The 21,961-nt window shown below is 39.6% G+C and overlaps 1 protein-coding gene across 1 annotated transcript in view; it reads left to right on the top strand.

Moving 5' to 3' along the window:
• The window catches only part of ABHD12 (abhydrolase domain containing 12), a 324,548-nt gene that overhangs the window by 281,951 nt on the left and 20,636 nt on the right, over positions 1–21,961 (top strand). The window contains 2 exon segments of the mRNA XM_030196277.1: positions 6,572–6,609; positions 12,679–12,758. Coding sequence (XP_030052137.1) covers positions 6,572–6,609; positions 12,679–12,758 — 118 coding nt within the window.

Below are 21,961 nucleotides of genomic sequence, written 5' to 3'. Positions count from 1 at the left end.
TAGTTGCCAAATTTGGCAGTGTTATGTCCAGCACAAGCATAATGCTTGTTCAAAATTTCAAGTCCGTATCTTTGTTTGCATGGAAGTTGTTGCGGTCTGAATATTGGTCCAAATATGTTCCGATGATTCGCGACCAATTTTGATGCACACTTTGAGTCCAACTTGTTTGACTGGATTTTGCATACATAATGTTAAAATGTATTCATCAGAATTAGCATCAAAAACTGTACAGGATTTGAATTTTTTAGCCATTCTTATAAATGTGTTTGGATTTTATTAGACCCCAAAAATGGCATTTTGGTAAATGTCGCGCGCTCATGGACTGACAACCTTTCAGAAAAGGGGGTCTAGATCTGCAACTATTGCAGTTAGAGACCTCAAATTTTGGGAAACTTCGTTTAACACCTGATTCGTGCAACAGATACAATTTGAACAAAATTGGAGACATGATGGTGGGAAGGTTTAGACCACTTGGCATGGAATGACCCTATTGTGACATCGTCTGCATAGATGAAAGGGTTAAGGCCTTGGTTGGATAAGGACTTGGCTAGTGGGGTCATCATTAGGTTGAAGAGGATCGGTGATAGCGGTGATCCTTGTGGTACTCCGCAGTCTGCTTTCCATGGTGATGATATTTTTGAGTTTGATTTTACTTGATATGTTCTTACTGTGTAAGTCTAATTGCTGTGAAAATGAGCCTCATAGTCTCACAAACTCTGTGTGTTTCTTGGTTTGGCTCCCTGGGCAAACATATATTTGTGCCCCCTCCCCCACCATCATTTCACCTCTCCAGAATTGGCAGCAAAAAGTACACAGCCTAGCTGTGAGTATAATAGCATTATAGTTTGGGAGTGAGCAAGGGGACTGTGCAAGTACACATGCTTAATGGTTAGAGCTGGAGAGCTACCAAGTTCCTTAGTTCCAGGAGGGAAATTTTGAGCCAGTCCTGGATTTCTTCAACCCTATCCTGGTACATTATGGTACCTGAAGTGCTGATTTCAGTGATGGTATCAGGGACTACAAATAGAGTACTGAATTGGGATAAAAGTTAAAACAAATAGGACTGACCAAAAAATCTCTCTCGTGGAGCTGGGTAACTTGGCAGCTCTGCAGCAATGGGCTGAAAACCAGGGAAGCTGGACAAGTCTTGTTCACTCTTTATTGCCTCTGATAAAAACTAAAGATTTCAAGGATGGACTGTCCAAACGAGTGAGATTTAAGGGCAATGTGTCCAAGATATATCAAGTTTTACATGTGAAAAAAGGTTCACAAATGGAAAAAGCAAAATAAAATATATTAGATTTTGTTTTATGCTTCTGAAAGAATATAGGCAGAGTGGAGGCAGCATTAGGACAGTTTTCAAAGAAATTTGCCCAAGTAATTTAATAGTTAACAGGGTAAATTCCATGGGCTGAAAATTTCTCTTCACTGAACTTCTTCACTCCACCCCAGCTTTGCAAAGGGAAACTTAAGAAACATACACAAATTCACACACTTTAAAATTCTGGAATTTGCTGCCAGTCCTTTTCATCAGCTGACAGCAGACCCTTCACACTTTCTCCCATTCAACAATCGCCCCCCCCCCCCCCCAAAGCTCCAGAAAACTCACTGGCTCTCTCCTAAGACTCGTGCATAGCTCAACTTGCACCTCACAAGGAGGTTGAAGAAAACAGAAGACTGGGTGATCCTATATGTGCTGAAGCCAGTAGGCGGAGTTTGCAGGCAATAGGCAGAGCTTGCTGCCATTTTAGTACACGCAAAAGATTATTAGAAATAACGGACTGCCTATTCCTGGTCCATCTGTAAAAAGTCTAAAGCTGTTCCAGTTGGATAGGCAGTGGGGGACAAAAATATATATTTACTTATTTGACAGCTTTTCAATTTACTTGTAAGCTTCCCATATGTAGGTATAAATATCATGAAATAAAATTGAATATCACTAAAACAGCTTAAAAAATATTGTAGCTGGTAGAACCAGCACTTATAAACTCAGTATTTTGTTCTCATTTTTCTACACTGTTCTATACAATACAGATGGCCAAATTTCAGTGAAGATATCCTGTTTCCTGATGGGTTCATCTTAACTGTTGTAATCTGCCTTGGGAAGCCTGGTGTTATAAAGATGGAATATACTGAAATTAAATCGAAGTAAAATTAAACTCTCCTTTCATTGGGGCACATGAAATCATGTCTTCATCTGTTTTGTAAAAGTTTACATTTTAGATAGACATGTTTCATAGGCAAGTGGTTTTATAAGTCAAAATAAAAATAAATATTTTGTTTAATGCAGATATCTTTTGTTTAAACATAACTAAATGGGCTATAAGCCCCTAATGCAGTTCATTGGTTTTCTTATATTTTGTTCTTGTGATAACTTATTCTGTGCCAAAACTGAAAACTCTTATCTCTATCTGGTCGATAATAAAAGGAGCTCATTGTGAAGACTATCCACCCTAAAAGGTTGTTTTATAGCTGTACATGAGGAATTGTGATATTGAATAAATAAGTGTATATTTGTGTCTCTAGTCATGCATCCAAAGTTTATATAATCATTTCAAGAAAGCCAGTTAATCGTTAAAATTATTAGTGGAACATAACCATAGAGGCTTGATATGGTCATATTTTCAATATGGTAATATTAGGGCCCAGCTAAGAAACAGGTTATTTTGAGTTAGTCTTCACTGGACCAAACTTGCTTTCCTTGTGCCATCACCATCCAGCTGGATAGGTAGTGCCTTAAAATGTGGAGAATAAAGGATTTTTTAAAAAACATTTATATCACACATTATCCCAAGCAAAGTTGAGTTCATTGTGGTTTATATTTGAAAATACAGTGGAACAGAATAATAGAATTCAGTTATATCATAGGAGCATATAGATGTATATGTCTGAAACTTTAACAAAGTTGTTAGCATATATATCCAACTAGGCATTTAAAAGCCTGTCCTTTAATGATGCCACATGTTCCGAAATCATAGCCATAAGTATAGACAGTTATTCAAATATCACATGCATATACCAGAACAGGCATCCACACATACGTTGCAAAAGTAAACATCAACTTCTACAGAGTACATCCAAAACTTGATTTTTATTTTCTCATTTTCATCTTCCAAAATTCCAGACGGCAGATGTACAGATCAGCAGAACTCAAAGCAGTCCAGAACAAGTATTCAGAAACAACACAGTTTATACCTAACTGTTCAACTACCCTTAGGATTCACCTTTGCGTTTAAAAAGCAAAACCATGTGCATGTAAGGACTGGATAAATGAATTAAAACAAAGTTTAAAGCAAATACCCTTAATATGTAATAGTTGGTAGCAATAATGAAACAGTGATGGAATATTCACATAACAAGCAACCTGAGCCAACAGATGTATTTTCCATTGAACATAATTAACTTTTTATGAACTTGGCGGCTAATAGTATGCTAAACTGGATAATTTGGCACATTTAGACTGACTCTAGACTTCTGCATGAAGGTAGATCTGCCCTCATTATTCAATATCTGCCTTTTAAATAGTAGTAATAAAAAAATATCAAGGTATTTTTATTATATTCCACTGCAATCCACAAAACAAAAGGAGCAAGTTCCTATATGCCATATTTTTCTTTTGATCTGGCACAGGGGAAAAAAAAAGATTTTAAATGCTCCCAGGTTTCAACTTAATTCATATTTGATGTGTGATATAAATGTCATAAATAAGTAAATAAATAGATAGAAACTCTGAATGTTGAGCACCTGATTCTTATAACATGGTATTTGTTTAAGTTGCCCTTTACTAGGTTAAAACATCTCTGCGTAAATACAGAACGTGCCTATAAGTACATATAAGTAATGCCACACTGGGAAAAGACCAAGGGTCCATCGAGCCCAGCATCCTGTCCAAAACAGCGGCCAATCCAGGCCAAGGGCACCTGGCAAGCTTCCCAAAATATAGCAAGCCCCTCCAAATGACACAGTGATTTAACCAGTGAAACCAATACTTCCTCTGTGTACATCCATATGCTGCACAAACCAGCATGTTTGAAATATATTTATTTATTTTGCTGCATTTATATCCCACATTTTCCCACCTATTTGCAGGCTCAATGTGGCTTACAATATAATACAACCACAATCACATTGATGGAATAGAGAATCAGAGTATATATAACAGATAAGGTGCATAGGAATATTATGGCAATTTCAGAATATATATATAAAGTGAGCATAAATAAAAATGCTATCAACAATAATGAATGACAACGAGGATGCAACAGCTCATAGGTTTGCTTGCTTTGTTTTGAGTGTACTAGATGACAGCTGCGCGGGAAGAGGAAACAAAGGCTTACCTAAGTGGCTTCAACTTTGACATCATCCCATCTTTTGTTTTGTTCAACCTCCTTGCCCCCATAGCCCTTGCAGCTGAGCCTATCCTTCCTGTGATGACTAGAAATCTTCCCATTGGCTGGATTCTGCCACAGCCTCTGCATTGGAAGGGAGGGGAAATTGGAGAGCTAAAGTGGGCTAAGCTCTGAAAAATATCCACACACTTAACCATCCTTCTGACCATTAGACAGGTAATTTTTAGAATCCTGAAAAAATGCAGATAGCTGGCAATTCTAGCCTCCTGAATCCTGAGCACATCGGAGAGAGCCCCCCCCCCCCTAAACTTGTGGAGATTCAGTGTGTCAACTGAAGGCCTTGTGAAGCGGGATTGTTCCTTTCCACCAGTTGTACTGCCGGGTCTGTTGCTGAGAAAGTAAGGGACCAACTGGATCAAAGGTAAAAATAGCATGTTAAGGCAGTGCTACAAGGGGGATTCTGTGAATACCTTGGAGGCTCTGACTGCACGCCACTGCTTGACAGTAAGTTTAAGGCCTCAACTTTGGAACTCCCTTCCACTTCATCTTCATTTGGAAACTATTCTTGAGAAATTTAAAGCTAGTCTAAAGACATTATTGTTGAGGTCTGAGTCCTTTTGACCCCTTAGCCTTTCCCTGCAGTTTGGTAGTTTGTGTGACTGTGACAGCCTATTGACGCTGCAGTATAACACCTCCTTACCTGGGTTCTTCTTTCCTCTGATTTTGTCCTATTATTATTGCAGTTCCTTTCCATATTTGATTTTTTTGATGATTATAAATCACTCAGATGGTATGTACTTATGACGCAGTATATGAAAAATAAACTAAACTTGATACTTAAGACTCACGAAAGGTTTATTTCATACCAAATCTCCCATCAAACTACCTCCTGTAGTTTGGGATCTCAGTCATTCTTACTGCTCTCATGAAACCTCCTTTAGAACCACTTCATTCCAGTTCTAACATGACTAGGCTGTACTCCTAACCCACCCCAAATTCCTCCGTAAAGTATAGCGTTCAACCTCAGTCAGTCCATTGTACTTTATCTTCTTTCCTAAGCCAAACTATCATCCTGGAGAAACAGCACTGCATATCTTAAACTGCAGGCATGCTCTAAGGTATTATCTGGAGCGTACAAAACCTCATAGGAAGACCTCCCAGTTTTTTTGCATCCTTCGACCCTAACAGATTAGGGTTACCTATCACCAAACATACTATCTCTACTTGACTGTCTGACAGTACCTCTTACACGTATACTCAGGCTGGGCTGACCCTTCATGACTAGGTCACTGCTCACAATATGAGCAGCCCATTTCTGCACTGTCTTCATTGAATAAATTTGCAAGGTGGCTACGTGGTCTTCTATCCACACCTTCGCTGCTCACTACTGTCTGGAGCATTCTAGGTGAGATATCTGGTTTGGACATGCAGTCCAGCATCTTTTTACTACTTAAAAGTCATCTCCCTCTGGCCCTTTTTTTCACTATGCTCACTATCTGCTTACTTGCCAAAATTCATTTATGTTGTGAGCCTTGGTAGCTAGTGAATCCCACATGTGAGAATATTATGCTTGCTTGTCCTCGGAGAAAGCTAAGTTACTTGCCTGTAGCAAGTATTCTCCAAGGACAGCAGGCATATATTGTTAAATCCCTCCTGCCTCCCCTTGGAGTTGTCTTCTTAGCTTTAGTGCTGTACTGCTGGTCCCGCACATGTGCAGTGAGGGCACTGCCTCAAAGTTTTAAAGTGACAGTTCACTATGGCAGTGTCCGTACTGAGCTCTGTGGATGACGTCGCCCACATGTGAGAATATGTGCTTCTGTCCTCGGAGAACACCTTCTACAGGTAAGTAACTTAGTTTTCCTGTTTGTGTACGCTTTGGCAGCTGTTAGTTTGAACTGGAGAGGCTTATGCATAGCATCAGGACTTTGGAGGACTGATTCCACCCTGTTATGAGTTCATCCCAATCCCAGGATATCACCACCAGATGGGATCCAGTGTATTATATTTGGCCTAATACTCAGTAAACCAGCAGATTTGAAGTTGTAAATCCAGACATCTAGAAATTGGTATTTACTACATAAATTAATTTCAGCTTTGGAGTTTTCTTGAATTCATCTCCCCTGCTTTCTAGGCTCAGAGACTACCACAAGTAAAAGAGCATAAAATTATTGTTTAAAAAAGAATAAATTATTAGTTTTGTCTTTTCTGTTTTTTTTTTCCAGAGTTGCAACAAACTTAGTGAGACGCCTATGTGAAAGAGGTAAGTGTTGTCATACTTTTTAAATGGATGTACTATTTATTTTAAAGATCTGTACAAATATAGGAAATAAAATGTACTGTGCTTTACAAAAGAGACTAGGAATAAGGCAAAGAGAGGAAGTTGTAATTTCTGGAGGTAAAGAATGCCTTTGAAAATTTGTTTACCTCCTGAAGTACACGTGTTCAGTCTTGTTGATGTGGATGTAAATATAATGACAATGAGAACAAAACTAAGTGTTTAAATTGACAGACTTTTAATGGTGTATAAAGTATTAGAAAGTAATGTATCTCATAGGACTTGGTTTGAAGTTGTTTTTTTTTTTTTTTTTATATACCTATCAACATATTTCATTTAATCCTCTTTTATATATCTCTGCTTTATCGTTTATTTCCTATGGTACTGGGCCATTTGTTTGGGTCTATTTAAATCTGGCAGTGTGGTGATTGAAGTGTATCCAGCATTTATAGCTTCTGATCCTTAGTGTGTGCTGACGACATAACATGAGCCTGCTCTGTCTTATTCACAGTATGGATGATGTCAGGCTTCTCACTGATGAGTGATGTTATCCAGTGGAGCCCGATGTGGTAGAATGAGTTCCTATGTTTCTGCCATCACACGGGGCCACCTGTCTTTAAAAAATAAAACAGTCATGTTCTCTATCTAAGATTCAATAATGAGTCTTTTCAAGTGATGTCACCTTGTATTGCTTCTTTTCTCTTCCTATTTGGCTGTCTAGAAAGGTTGTTATTTGTAGATTGATGCATTGAGCAGCACTAGTCAAAAAGATGTGTTTTTTTACTTTATGGATCATTGTATCTGTTGCTTTTTGTATCCTGGAACCTGAATAAAAACTTCTTCAAAATAATATATAGGAAAATCAAGCTGATTTTACTCTGGCTATTATCCCTTCTATGCCTTGGTGCTTCAAGAAAAGCAGGTAGAATGCCAATACCATATCAATGATCAATATTCATAATCAGTGTCGGGGCCCAATCATGATTCTTTAGTCATAAATATCACCTTGTGTTAGTTTAGCAGTGAAGACCATAAAAAGGAGCTCATTAGTTCAAATAAGTCTAATACAGGCACATTAGACCAGGGAATGCATTGACATCAAGAGGACATTAGTCACCCTTGAGTTCAAGCATTGATAGAGGCTGGTGACAAAGCCCAACCCAAAGACATCAAGAGAGGCATTTTTGATATGATGTCCCAATCCAATTTTGGGCATTTTGCAAAAAAGTCCAAAATTCCAGTGCCAAACATGGTCATTTTTGAGCTAGAAAACTGTCTCTGTTTTTAGTTTGAAAATCACCCAATTTTATATGTTGTTGTGCTCAGTGCATCCTTTTAGGGCCATTTTCAAACAGAAAGAGGAAAACGCACAAAAACAAGCCAATGGGATGTCTAGGGGCCAGTAGTCCCACTAGACTGGCCACGCAGACATCCCAGCAGAGCAGTGGGGCAGCCTAGGAGACACTGCAATGAACTTCACATAAAAGGTCCCAGGTACACATCACATCATAGCCCCTATATATTGTAGGGTGAGTCCTCCAGGAATAGCAAAATATGTACTGTACCCCAACTGTACACCACTACAATAGCCCTTATGCCTTTCAAGTGTCATCTATATTTAGGTACAGTAGGTGTTTGGTGGGTTTTGGAGGGCTCACACTTTTCAGTACAAGTGTAACAGGGTGGATTATGGACCTGGGTGCACTGACCACTAGGCTATTCCAGGGACCTGCTTGCTGCTCTAAGAGGAATGGTCATTATATCTGCAGCTGTCATAGATGGTGGTATGTACCTCTTAGGGGGGTGGGAGGGGGGTCAGTGACCACTAGGAGATTAAGGGGGGGGGGGGTCATGCCTTTATCTCTCCGGTGGTCATCTGGTCAGTTTTGGCACCTTTTTGGCACTTGAGATTTAGATGAACTGCATAGAAAAACATCTTAAAGTTTCAAAAATAGCAGTTTAGACATTTTTACAAAAGGTCCATCTGCCACTTTGTGCTGTCTTTTGGACGTTGTTCTGTTTTGAAAATGAGCCCCCAAGAGTTTCAGATTCGGTTCCAGCATCAAAAGATATAGATGCCATTCAGAGACGAGAAAGCATTAACATAGTTCCCGTCACAGCACAATGCTGAGCACATTGAGAGATTAGCAATCAATGTCACTTTATCAGTGCATTACCATGCAGTGGGTTGGTTATTCATCCCACTCCACGCTCACTCCAGCTGTAGGTCATACTATTTCAATCCCAGCAGTCCTTGAGGTGGATTTGAAGAAGAGAATCAAAAATGTGTTGTACTAGTACTGTACCTGGGTTAGCACCAGCTGCATTAACATCAGCATAAGTCTCGTTGCATTCCGTACTCCTGGTGGAATTCTGCAAAAATAAAAAATACAAATTCTGTGCACAATATTTAAAGATTTGCAACTCTTTGTAACAATAACTCAATATAACCACTATCTTTGAGCCATAATTCATTAAATGCAATAGCAAAAAGCTGTTATTTCTCAAATATGCAGGATTTTTAAGGATTTAGGGCAGAAATCCCTTAAGAATACCCATAATACACATCATAACTATAGGTCCTGGTTTTTGGGGCTCTTTATCAATTTGTAGAGCCTGAGGAAAGCTTGGACCTGCTAATTCTTGCAGTAACAATGGCAGTATTTTCTCAAAGTCAATGGGTGGTGTCAGCTCAGATCTTCTTTCAGGCTCCATGAATTGATGAAAAAAATCCATAAAAATCAGAAGCCGTAAACCCTCTGGCCACCCCCCTTTCCAACACACACACACACACACACACTCCCTTTTCATGCTCAACTTGTGTCCTCACCAGTTTTTTTTGCCACTCAAGCAGTAGGATTGCCAAGACAGGTAGTCACCCATACAAGCCAGCCTATTTTCCCCTACCCCTCACAAGTCATACAGCCAGAAACTAGTCTGCTGACTCAAACCCAGTCATTTAGCCTCGCCTCCCCTTCTGCAAATAGCCTGCCTGCTCTCCCACTCAAGCAGTCAGTGAGCCTGACTTCCTTCCCCCATCCTCACCATTTAATCTGCTTTCCTGTCACTGTAGCGTGTTCCTTTTAGTGCACCAAATGGCTCTCACTGTGTTAATGTCCATTTGGTGGCCTCCAGCTGAGCTCTTCTTTCATTCTCACAAGAATAGAGGGAGACTACAAGCACTGCAAGCCATACTGTGTTCCCTGCCCTAAAAGAGATGCTTGTACAGAGGAAATTGGGGAAAGCAGAAAAACGAACTGGTACTGGTGAGGAGCCCGGTTGCTTTTATGTTCTTTGATCCCAGCAGCTGGCCAAATTCTGCACACCTCCAAAATTCTGTGGGGAGGGGGAATTCTGCACAAATTATGTGTTGTGCCAAATTACGCCAGCTTGAGACTCATGCTGTGCCTAGGATCTCAGCATCTACACCAAAGCATTTAAGCACCACAGTTTTCAAAGTGAGTAAATCATAGTAACATAGTAAGTGACAGCAGATAAAGACCTGAACAATCCATCCTATCTGACCAACAGTCATATTCATTATCAATTCAAGATTAAATCAGCAATGAACGTGAGATTATATACTTGATCGTGGTCATTGTTTGGCGTTTCTGGGACATAGAACGTAGAAGTCCACCTGGCTCTGTCCTTGTATTCCAACTACTGGAGTTGCCATCAAAGCCCACTGCAGCCTATCCAAATCGGTCATGTCATTTGCAAGACACTTACCGTAAAAGTCTGCCCAGCACTGTCCTCGCATTCCAGATTACTGGAGTTTCCGTCAAAGTCCTCTCCAGCCCATCCTAAACTGGATTGTGATATGTGGGACATAGACCCTACAAGCCAGCCCAGCACTGGCCTTTGGGCCCTGTTTACTAAGGTACACTAGCGTTTTTAGCGCAACTAAACGCTAGAGACACACATATATTCCTATGGGTGTCTCTAGCGTTAGCTCGTGCTAAAAACGCTAGAGTGGCTTAGTAAACAGGGCCCTTAGTTTTTACAGCCAGAGTCGCCTTCTAAGCACCACTTGTCATGCAAACACATATGCAACCCTTTAAGTTTTGTTTTGTATACCATTTATTTTCTAATCAGAGCAGGAAATTATGCTGAGGCATCAATCTCCATCAGAACCTAGATCCCAAGAGACAAAAGATGTCCTTGTAGAGGCCTTGTGTGCTAGCAAAATTCAGACTTCCCCTGCAGAATACTATTCGTTTATGCCATTCAGGGTCCCCTTATATATTAGCAGACTATTCCTTCACAGATTTTGTATGAGACATGTCTGAGATCATTTCATTTCTTTCAGAGGAAGGAGGAGGATCAGCTCATAGCAAACATGTTTAACACCCTGAGTTTCTCAGGCCTCCTAAGGAAGTAAGGATGTACAGATGAGAATATAATGGATACCTCTCTGTAAAAACCTATTAACAAGAAGGTGGATTCTAAATATGGTGGCCAAAAGGCTCCTGGATTTGAAAAACACACACATGCATGGTCAGACATCCTAGAAACTCTTGTAAAGTTTCTGAAGCTAATTGCTCATTCTACCACATTAGGCTCTGTCAGATGACATGGCCCATCAATGCTGTCCTCTGAGTACAACTGTTACAGGTAAGAGGCTCTGGTAACTTTGCATGTCTGAAAAGGGTAATGAGCCTATTTCATAGTGAAGAGCAAGGGTAGGTTTAAATTACTATGTAAAAAGGATTTAATGATCTATTTTTTTATTTTATTCCGGTGATAACTTTCTTCCACATCCAGCTTTGGAATTGGATGTTTACAATAAAATTATTTGTAGCAACTGACTGTTTTAAACTCTCATCCTGTGTATACACATTGACAACTATGTTTGAAATGTTAGGGAAAAACCTGTTTGACCTTACAGAAAAAAACCACCTGAAGACTTGCAGATATTTTTGGTTTTGTTACTGTGGTATTCCTAGCTATACGTTGAAGAGGGCACTTGGTTCCTACCATACTTAACTGGCTAAGCCACAAGGAGAAGATAGGGAAAGACAAAAGCTTTCATGTTTTCTGCAGAGATTCTGACATTTCAAAATGGAGCAAGTGTTAGTTTTCTCAGTAGCTGTGACATTTTGATGCTCCTGCACTCTGTTTTGTCAGCTATCTTCTTTATTGCTATCCCTCAGAGAGTACAATGCAGACAAGTACCATTCTTTTTTTAAGCTCCTTTATTAATTTTTAATAAAGTATACAAGAGAGAGAATACAGAAAGGATTATTACAATTAATAGGCAAAAGGCGATCAAAATATAAAACAAAAAATAAACTCCCAAATACCATACAGCTCTATCAAGTTATATGAACATTATAGTTGTTAAATCAAGTTTCTGTGAAATATCAAATCACATGACAAGCCCATCAACCATATAATAACAAGAGAAGTTAAGATGCTATGACGCTATTTATTTAACCTACAAATACTGCTCAGCTAGAAGTGACCTTTTTTAACAAACCTACGAGATTAGATTTAATCATTTGACATCATATTGTTAGCATATTATTGCTGGTGACCAGATTCTTAGGAAAGCATTCAGCCAATTGCGCTTTTTAGCTTTATTAGCTTCATATTTGCAGATGAAAAAAAACTGTGTTCCACCAAAAGTGGACATTGAGTTTCGAGGTATCCTGCCAAGATAGTAATATCAATTGAACTGCAATAGTAGTCAGTATAGCAACTAAAGATATCTGATATTCAGTCACATTCCACTCTGTCAAAGATGTTTATTAGCATTCTACCATAAGTCAGCAGTATGCATATGTGTAGCATTTTTTGTGTCGAGGTCCATACTTGAGACCAAAACGTTTGCACAATGGAGCAATTACAAGCACCTTTCTTATTTAAATATGAACATAAACATATTTACTTTGACAGCTCTTGATTTATAGAAAGCTGGATCATAGGCTGTAAACTAAGTTATATGCAAATTGCTTGTTGCTGTTTTAGATCATTTAGGCTACCTCTCACTTCTGTGACACTTAGTCTGAGGCCACAGTCTCAACCAAATGTTCTTTATTTTTCTATTTCCAGAAACTCCTCCAGATGCTTTAATATTGGAATCACCCTTTACCAATATACGTGAAGAGGCAAAAAGTCATCCATTTTCTGTGGTAAATACTTAAACACAAAATATAAAAGTTACTCCTTTATATAGAACTGTTGATAATTCTTCTATGCTAATAAAGAAATTTCACAGTGCCAAAAGCAAATACAAAAAGCAGGAATGTAGGGTAAAAGAGAACACCGGTTCTATAGAGAATGGGCAGCTTGTGAGTTTTGTTGAAATTAGTTTTGGGTGTTAAATCTGAGCATTCGCTCTGTGGATGCATATTTGAAGGGAGCACATTTCTAATGTATTACCCTATGTCAGGTAATTCACTCTTACCTGTACCCTTCTTCTCCACTGCCAACTCCAGACTCCATTTCTTCCAACTTGCTGTGCTGTACCTTTTGCTCCAGAGGAACCCTAACTATAGCTACGTGATGCAAGGTTCCATGTTAGGCATCACTGACCAGGAAAAGGATCTAGGAGTCATCGTTGACAATACTTTGAAACCCTCTGCTCAGTGTGCTGCAGCAGCAAAGAAAGCAAATAGAATGTTAGGTATTATTAGGAAAGGAATGGAAAATATAAACTAGGATGTCAATGTTATAATTCCTTTGTATCTCTCCATGGTGCAACCGCACCTTGAATATTATGTGCAATTCTGGTTGCTGCATCTCAAAAAAGATATAGTGGAATTAGAAAAGGTACAGAGAAGGGTGACAAAAATAATAAAGGGGATGGGACGACTTCCCTATGGGGAAAGGCTGAAACGGCTTGGGCTCTTCAGCTTGGAGAAAAGACGGCTGAGGGGAGATGTGATAAGAGGTATATAAAATACTGAGTAGAGTGGAATGGGTAGACGTGAATCGCTTGTTTACTTTTTCCAAAAATACTAGGACTAGGGGGCATGCAATGAAGCTATAAAAGTAGTAAATTTAAAACAAATAGGAGAAAATATTTCTTCACTCAACGTGTAATTAAACTCTGGAATTCATCACCAGAGAATGTGGTAAAAGCAGTTAACTTAGAGGGGTTTAAAAGAGGTCTGGATAACTTCTTAAAAGTCCATAATCCATTATTAAAATGGACTTGAGGAAAATCCACACAGAGTAGATCCGGGAAGTTATAGACCGGTGAGTCTGACGTCGGTGCCGGGCAAAATGGTAGAGACTATTATGAAGAACAAAATTACAGAGCATATTCAAAAGCATGGATTAATGAGACAAAGTCAACATGGATTTAGTGAAGGGAAATCTTGCCTCACCAATCTACTACATTTCTTTGAAAAGGTGAACATACATGTATATAAAGGTGAGCCGGTTGATATTGTGTATCTGGATTTTCAGAAGGGGTTTGACAAAGCTCCTCATGAAAGACTCCAGAGGAAATTGGAGAGTCATGGGATAGGAGGTAGTGTTCTATTGTGGATTAAAAACTGGTTAAAAGATAGAAAATAAAGAGTAGGGTTAAATGGTCAGTATTCTCAATGGCTACATTTAACTCCTAACCCTTATTCACTTGTTCAGAACCCTTATTTCATCATCCTCACCTTAATATTCCCTTATCTCTTGTTTGTCCTGTTTGTGTGTCCTAATTAGATTGTAAGCTCTGTCGAGCAGGGACTGTCTCTTCATGTTCAAGTGTACAGCGCTGCGTACGTCTAGTAGCGCTATAGAAATGATAAGTAGTAGTAAAAGGGTAGTTAGTGGGGTTCCCCAGGGGTCTGTGCTGGGACTGCTGCTTTTTTACATATTTATAAATGACAGAGATGGGAGTAACTAGGGAGGTAATTAAATTTGCTGATGGCACAAAGTTATTCAAAGTCGTTAAATTGCGGGAAGATTGTGAAAAATTACAAGAGGACCTTACGAGACTGGGAGACTGGGTGTCTAAATGGCAGATGACGTTTAATGTGAACAAGTGCAAAGTGATGCATGTGGGAAAGAGAAACCCGAATTATAGCTACGTCATGCAAGGTTCCACGTTAGGAGTCATGGACCAAGAAAGGGATCTAGCTGTCATCAATGATACGTTGGAACCTTCTGCTCAATGTGCTGCTGCGGCTAAGAAAGCAAATAGAATGTTAGGTATTATTAGGAAAGGAATGGAAAACAAAAATGAGGATGTTATGTGTTCAGTTCTGGTCGCCGTATCTCAAAAAAGATGGAGTGGAATTAGAAAAGGTGCAGAGAAGGGCGACGAAAATGATAAAGGGGATGGGACGACTTCCCTATGAGGAAAGGCTAAAGTGGCTAGGGCTCTTCAGCTTGGAGAAAAGGTGGCTGAAGGGAGATATGATAGAGATCTATAAAATAATGAGTGGAGTTGAACAGGTAGATGTGAAGCGTCTGTTTACGCTTTCCAAAAATACTAGGACTAGGGTGCATGCGATGAAGCTACAATGTAGTAATTTAAAACGAATCGGAGAGAAACATTTTCTTCATCAACGTGTAGTTGGACTCTGGAATTCGTTGCCAGAGAATGTGGTAGCTTAGTGGAGTTTAAAAAAGGTTTGGACGGCTTCCTAAAGAAAAAGTTAATAGATAATTATTAAATGGACTTGAGGGAAAATCCACTATTTCTGGGATAAGCAGTATAGAATGTTTTGTACTTTTTGGGGATCTTGCCAGGTATTTGTGACCTGAATTGGCCACTGTTGAAAACAGGATGCTGGGCTTGATTGACCTTTGGTCTTTCCCAGTATGGCAATACTTATGTACTTATTTCTGGGATAAGTAGGATAAAATGTATTGTACTGTTTTGGGATCTTGCCAGGTACATGTAACCTGGATTGACCATTTGGAAACAGGATACTGGGCTTGATGGATCTTCAGTCTTTCCCAGTATGGCAACACTTATGTACTTATCTCAGGCCCTATTCAGATTCAAGCTAAAAGCCTACCTTTTTAGGCTGCTTTTAACTCTTAACTCCTTATTCATCTATTCAGTACCCATGTTGTTTTAGTCATTCCTGTAATAAATGCAATTCATTAATCTCTTTGTACTATTGGTATGTCAAACAAGAGCTGTCTCTTGTTTGTTTGTTTGTTTGTTTGTTTACAGTGTTGCATATGTCTAGTAATACTGTAGAAATGATTAGTAGTAAAAGTAGGAAGAACTAGAGTGGTAAGTGGGCTGGACATGCTGAAAACACTATGCTGGCCGCTAGAGGTGATTAACAACGGTGCTAGTCTGGTGCTAACCTGCACAGAATGTTGAGAGGGCTTAGCACAGGAAACAGCATGTGTGGCAAAGCTTAGCACAAATAGAATTTATATGTAGTCTAGTGGATATTAGATCATTTCCTTTTCCCTCCCAATGTTCCGAGAACAGCACATAAAACAAAGCCACCCTTATCGCTAAAAACCTAACACCAACTCAGAACTGGCATTGGGGTGTTTGGAAGAGAGGCTTTCCCACAATTTTTTCTCCAAAATGTGCTGGTTTTATTTAATTTGGAAGCAGAAGGAAGCCCGTGCTAACTCTTAAGCACTGGTTGTGAGAGACTAACGTGTGGAATTCAGAGCAAACTCAAAAGTGAAAGTACATATTAGTGCCTGTTTTCTGCACTTAAATATAAGCTTTTCCTGTGAAAAATATTTTTTTGAAAACCTTATATTTAAAGGCACGGAGGAACTGCGCCAATGTATGCTTCACTTCTGGGTTTGCCTGGGCATGTGCACAAGAGCTCTACTTACCACGAAACTATTGTGCACCTGCACTAGGCACATTTCTCCCCCTTACTTTCATTCTCACAGCACTCATTCCATTAGCGTTGAGCATTGGGAAGCTAAGTTTTGGTGCTGTTGTACAGTATTGATTGAGTACTGTTCCCTATAGTCTGGGAGTTCTGAGCTTCGTTCCATGAGAGCTGTACTACTTACAGGTCTATGACCCTGCTGAATGGCAGCATGAACATTTATACCAAAAACTTAGCTAACAGATTGGAAAGTATGGGAAATAGGGATCAAGTGGGGTTTTAAGGACAGGTACAGTGTTTGAGTGGGCAGTGGAAGTAAGTGACAGAGGTCACCCTGGATGCTGATAAGGCATGGTGGAGTAAGGGTTTATGGAAGCATTCTAAGGGAAGGTGTTCTGTAGTTGGGTTATGGGGCTATATAAAGAACTGATGGCGAATAGGAGTGAATGTAAGTGTATGTCAATGCCCTTCCATTTAGGGTCTGAAGCTCTCCTACCTTGGTCTTTAGAGCCTACTCAAATAGATTGCTGGCTTATCTCCAGTGACTGTCCATCAACTGAAATCAACATCCTCCTCAATTGTGGCAGCAAAAAGTAAGAATGAAAAGTCCAGACTTTTAATTGCATCCTAAAGTGAATCAGTCACTGTAGCTTATGGACCATAAATTCTTCACTGCACTAAATCCATAACTGGAAGCAACAATTTCCCAAAAAGGAATTCCAACAACAATAATACAATTTACTTGTTATAATCCCTTCAGCAACTCAGCATGATCCAAGGAGGGAAGACCCTGCCACTGGGGTCCTCTCAAGATCCACAGTTGATAGTGAGCTACCCCTCTCCACTGGAGCCTGCATCTACTCGCAGCCACAGACACTTCAGGTCATGGCAGAACTGTCTTCCACGTGGGGACTAGAGATGCCCCTTCAATGCTAGAGTCTAAAGGAAATCTCATGGTTCCTGTCAAAGCAGCAACCTTGCCTCCACATTGTAGGTAGAACTGGCTTACGTCTTTATACTGGTGCTTTTTAATGCTAATTTGTGCTGTCTTTGGATACTTTCTGCCTTATTGATAGGCGCTGTAGTTCTGACTTCCTGGCTACCTTGAGTTCTCTACGTGTTGTGATGCCTCTATTGGCTGTATGTAAGACTGACATAGTGGTAATATGGCAGATGTACTTCTGCTTCTTTCTTCAGATGTGACCACATCATGTTTATTCTGGTCAGTAAAATTTGTCACAACTTGTAAAGAATTCTTATTTTCAATGAACAACACTGCTGTTCTAGATTTCTATATGATCTGTCTTGATGTGTATATTTAACCTTTCCCCTTGGCTTTAGCACATTTCAAGCATTTAAAAAAAATTAGTTGTTTTTTTTTTTTTAACTAGGAGGAGTGGCCTAGTGGTTAGAGTGGTGGACTTTGGTCCTGGGGAACTGGGTTCAATTCCCACTGCAGGCACAGGCAGCTCCTTGTGACCCTGGGCAAGTCACTTAACCCTCCATTGCCCCAGGTACAAATAAGTACCTGAATATAATATGTAAGTCGCATTGAACCTGCTATGAGTGGGAAAGCGCGGGGTACAAATGTAAGAAAAATAAAAATAAAAAAATTGTGGGATTCCCTATTTCTCAGTCATCACCTGTGCTGTTGGCTGGGCCCACCTAGAACCCTAGAGACAGTACTGTGACCTGGCTTTCCTTTTCCTCATCCTGCATGTAACAGAGACCTGGTAAGCTGATAAAAGAGCAAAAGTGGAACGCCTGCCCATGTGGCCATCTTGGAACCTAATACTTCTTAAATAATGAAACATTCAATTGTAAGTTCAAAATAAGAATCATCATTATTGCTCTAGCTAAGACAGTGCTGTGAGGTGAAATTGCAAAAGACAAAAGATTAGCAGCTAATATATTGAAACTAGAAGATAGATTATGCAGAGATAAGTGAATTGTGCCACTTGGCCCACATCAATTAACATAAATGCCACCTTTAGCACTTGGTCTGCTTTGAATGTTCTAAGACACAAAAGAAAAAAAAAAAGAACAATGTTTTATTATAAACTTCAATTATACTGATGTGGCAATAGCCAAGCAAAATTTTGGTAAATAACGATTATCCTCAAACCAGGTAAGACCCCACTACTGCTGGAATTGTACAGAACAATAGTCTTACTGATGTGGATGGAAACATTATTAGCTACAATTTTGGTTAGCGAAGCTTATTCTTAGACAATAGAGCTGTCAAGGGGTTGGAAAACATTACCTGTCTTTAAATGAGGTGAAATTTTCCTATGGCATATAATTTTGTCCAAGTTGATTTATATCCTGCAGATGGTTCTAACAGGACTGAAGGTGATTTGATATCAAACTTCTTCAGAAAGCTTGTAATGCTTTTTATGATATGATAAATGGGCTCAAATATCCATGTAGTTGCTGATGCTTCTGAAGGGACAAAGTGGATTGGGTTTATCTAATATTGGACTCTCTAATCTGGCTTGCAGTTTGAGGCACTTTTTTTTGTTTTTGTTATTTTTATTAGTCAGTCTATTTATTGAGGCTTGCTATACCGCCATTTCCAGCAAGTGTTTCACAGCGGTGTACAATAAAAATAACAACATAGAGCATGTAGAAAAAGAACTACAATTTTCAATAGGAAAGAAAAGATATGATAACCACGCATTCAAATGAAACGAAAGACAAGACAAGATAACAGTTGATTAGAGACAAGCAAGTACTAAATTTTCAGTCTTTAGTCACAGTGTTAATTGATAATGTTTTGTTTTACATTGGTATGTATGTTTTTATGAAAACTGCTTGTTTATAGGTGGGTTAGAAGTGTTTAAAATAAAAATAAATAAATAAAATAATCAGCGTAGAAATAAGCGGATATATACCATATGATTGAATAAGTGCAGCCAGAGGACTTAAATACAGATTGAATAGTAGTGGGGAGGATAGATCCTTGGGGAATCCCGCAATGAATATCCCTCCTGAGAGAGGCAGAAGTAAAAGTATCAACCTGAAATGAACGGTTAGCCATAAAGGAAGTAAACCAAAAGAGAACCTCACCAGAGATACCCAGTGAAGATAGGCAAGAGGTCAGAAGGGAATGGTAACAAGATCGAAAGCAGCAGAAAGATCCAGAGAATGCCAAAATAAGTTTATGTTGTTCGAAATGAGAATAAATATCTTAATAAAACTGCCAGAACCATTTTGGTAATATAGTTATACCTAAATCCAGACTGGCGTGGGTGTAGGGAAGAGTCTTTTCAGAAAATTCAGAGAGCTGAAGAAAGACTACCCTTTTGAGAACTTTGAATATAAAGGCGAGCTTGAAAACAGGCCAGTAATGACTAGTAATTGCAGGGTCCAGAGTAACTTTCTTCAGAATGGGATGAAAAATAGCTAATTTCCAAAGGTCTGGAAATTGACCAGTAGAAAGGCTTAAATTTATCAACGATAGAAACATAGGAAACAAACCTAATGCCAGGGTTCTTTAGCCCAGGACACTGGAATGGGATCAGTCTGACAAAAGGTGGTTTTCATCGAGGACAAGATGGTTTTCAGGGACTGCAGCGATTGCTGTTGAAAAGTAGACTAGACAGCAAAACCAGATTGGGATAAAGAGACAGCAGTCACCAATGAAGGACAGGCTGGGGAAGGGGAAGATAAATGGGAGGGAAAGGACTTGGGTAAGGAGTCAATTTTATTGAAAAAAATAGAGAAAGCTCCTCAGCAGGTGCGGGGGAAAACAGATTAAGTCGATAGGAACAGGACCTCTCAATTGAAAAAAAAACTCTCTAGAGGGATTCAGTGACTTCAAGAGTTTCCCAGAGATGTACAACTTTTTTGCCCTTCTTAGACAGAGGTTGTAGTCATGATGGAGAGCCCTACATTTCTGTAAATCAGTAAAAGAATTGGACTTTTTCCAAAGTTGCTCAGCACGACGATATTGATGTTTAAGTAACTGAAGATTGGCTGAAATCTGGGCTGTGAATGACAATTGGGAATCCAAGAGGACACCACGGTAGTGAAAAGTTTCTACAGGGTAGATTTGAGTTCCAAATAAATGTAATGGGAAATTTAGAGGGGTAATGCCTCCTGTGAAGCAGTAGGCTACAGTCTTCTGTTTATTAAGAACAAGTTTGTCGCCATGAGCCAAGTTGATACTGAATTTAAACAACTCTTAAAGAGGAGTTATGGATAGAGAGAAGGGGTTAGTAAGCCAAATCAACAGAATATCATCTGCATATAGATAACAGGAAATCCCAAAGGACTGGAAAAGGATAGCGAGAGGACTTAAGGAAAGGTTAAAGAGCAAACTAAAAGAATGGAACTCTGAGGAACCCCGCAGGATAGAGGATGAGAGGCGAAGGTCGAAAGAGGGCATGACAACCCTGAACAAGCAATGTGAGAGAAAAGAAGAAAACCAGATTAAGACTGTTTCAGTGAAACCAAGTGAAGAAAGGCAAGAGAGGAGAGAAGGGTGATCCACTAGGACTAAAGCTGCAGAAAGATCAAGAGAGACTGCCAGAACAATATGGTGTTTGTCTAAATGAGAGTGAATTTGCTGAGAAGACCTGCAACAAAACTAAAGTACGTAATGGACATAACACAACTCTTCCGTTGTACGATTCCCTACTGTGGCTGTGCCACATGAACTTTATCTTGCCACAGTATCACTTTGTATTTGTTCACACCGGAGTCTGCAAATGCCTCTCCAGTATTATGTAAGCCATATTGAGCCTACAAATAGGTGGGAAAATGTGGGATACAAATGTAACAAATAAATAAGAGAGAGAGGAGGAAGAAAGTGGAGAATCTGATAGGGAGGGAGAAAGTGGAGAATCTGATAGTGAGAAAGCTAAGTCTAGAGTGTATTCCCCTTGATGAGTGGGGAAAGAGACCCATTGTGAGAGGCCGAGGTCTGATAAAGTTGTAAGGAAAGATTTTACTCTGGCTTTTTCAGGAGTTTCTGATATGCATTTTGAAATCCCCTAGGAAAAGAGGATTCAGATAACAAGTTGATGCATCAGCTAGTTCCTGATATCAAGAATCGATTGTGCTTGGGTTAAAGGGTGGGGGGGGGGGGCAGTAAAAAAGCGATAGAGTGAATGGAGATAGAGTGGCGACAAGGGCCATAAGAACTTCTACATAGGGAAGAACTGAAGGGAGTTCTGTTACCTTAAGTTTTGTACAGAAGAAAATTGCCAGACCACCGCCAGTTTTTGAAGACCTAGCCAATGAGACAACATCAAAACTATCCAATAAGCATTCATAGTTTCTTCACCAATTCAAACCCAAGTCTTGGTGTACAGCAAAGAATGTCAAACTGAGAGGATTTTTAAAAGGTCCTAGATGAGGGCGGTTTTGAGCGCAGGGAGCGGCAGTTAAGAAGCCCATCAGATGGAGGGAAAGACAAAGTAAAACCAAGGGGTAGAATAGGAATTAGCTGTAGAGGTGTCTGAGGTCTGAAAACAATTGGCCGCTGAAAATTAATGAGGATGGGAATCTGAGAAAGCGGGGGGGGGGGGGGGGGGGGGGGGAATTAGGGAAGACTCTGAGTT

Source organism: Microcaecilia unicolor, chromosome 3 (genome assembly GCF_901765095.1).
Source record: "Microcaecilia unicolor chromosome 3, aMicUni1.1, whole genome shotgun sequence".
In the NCBI taxonomy this organism is placed as follows: domain Eukaryota; kingdom Metazoa; phylum Chordata; class Amphibia; order Gymnophiona; family Siphonopidae; genus Microcaecilia; species Microcaecilia unicolor.
The sequence above is the reverse complement of the archived record's forward strand: the minus strand, read 5'-3'. Positions and strand labels throughout refer to the sequence as shown.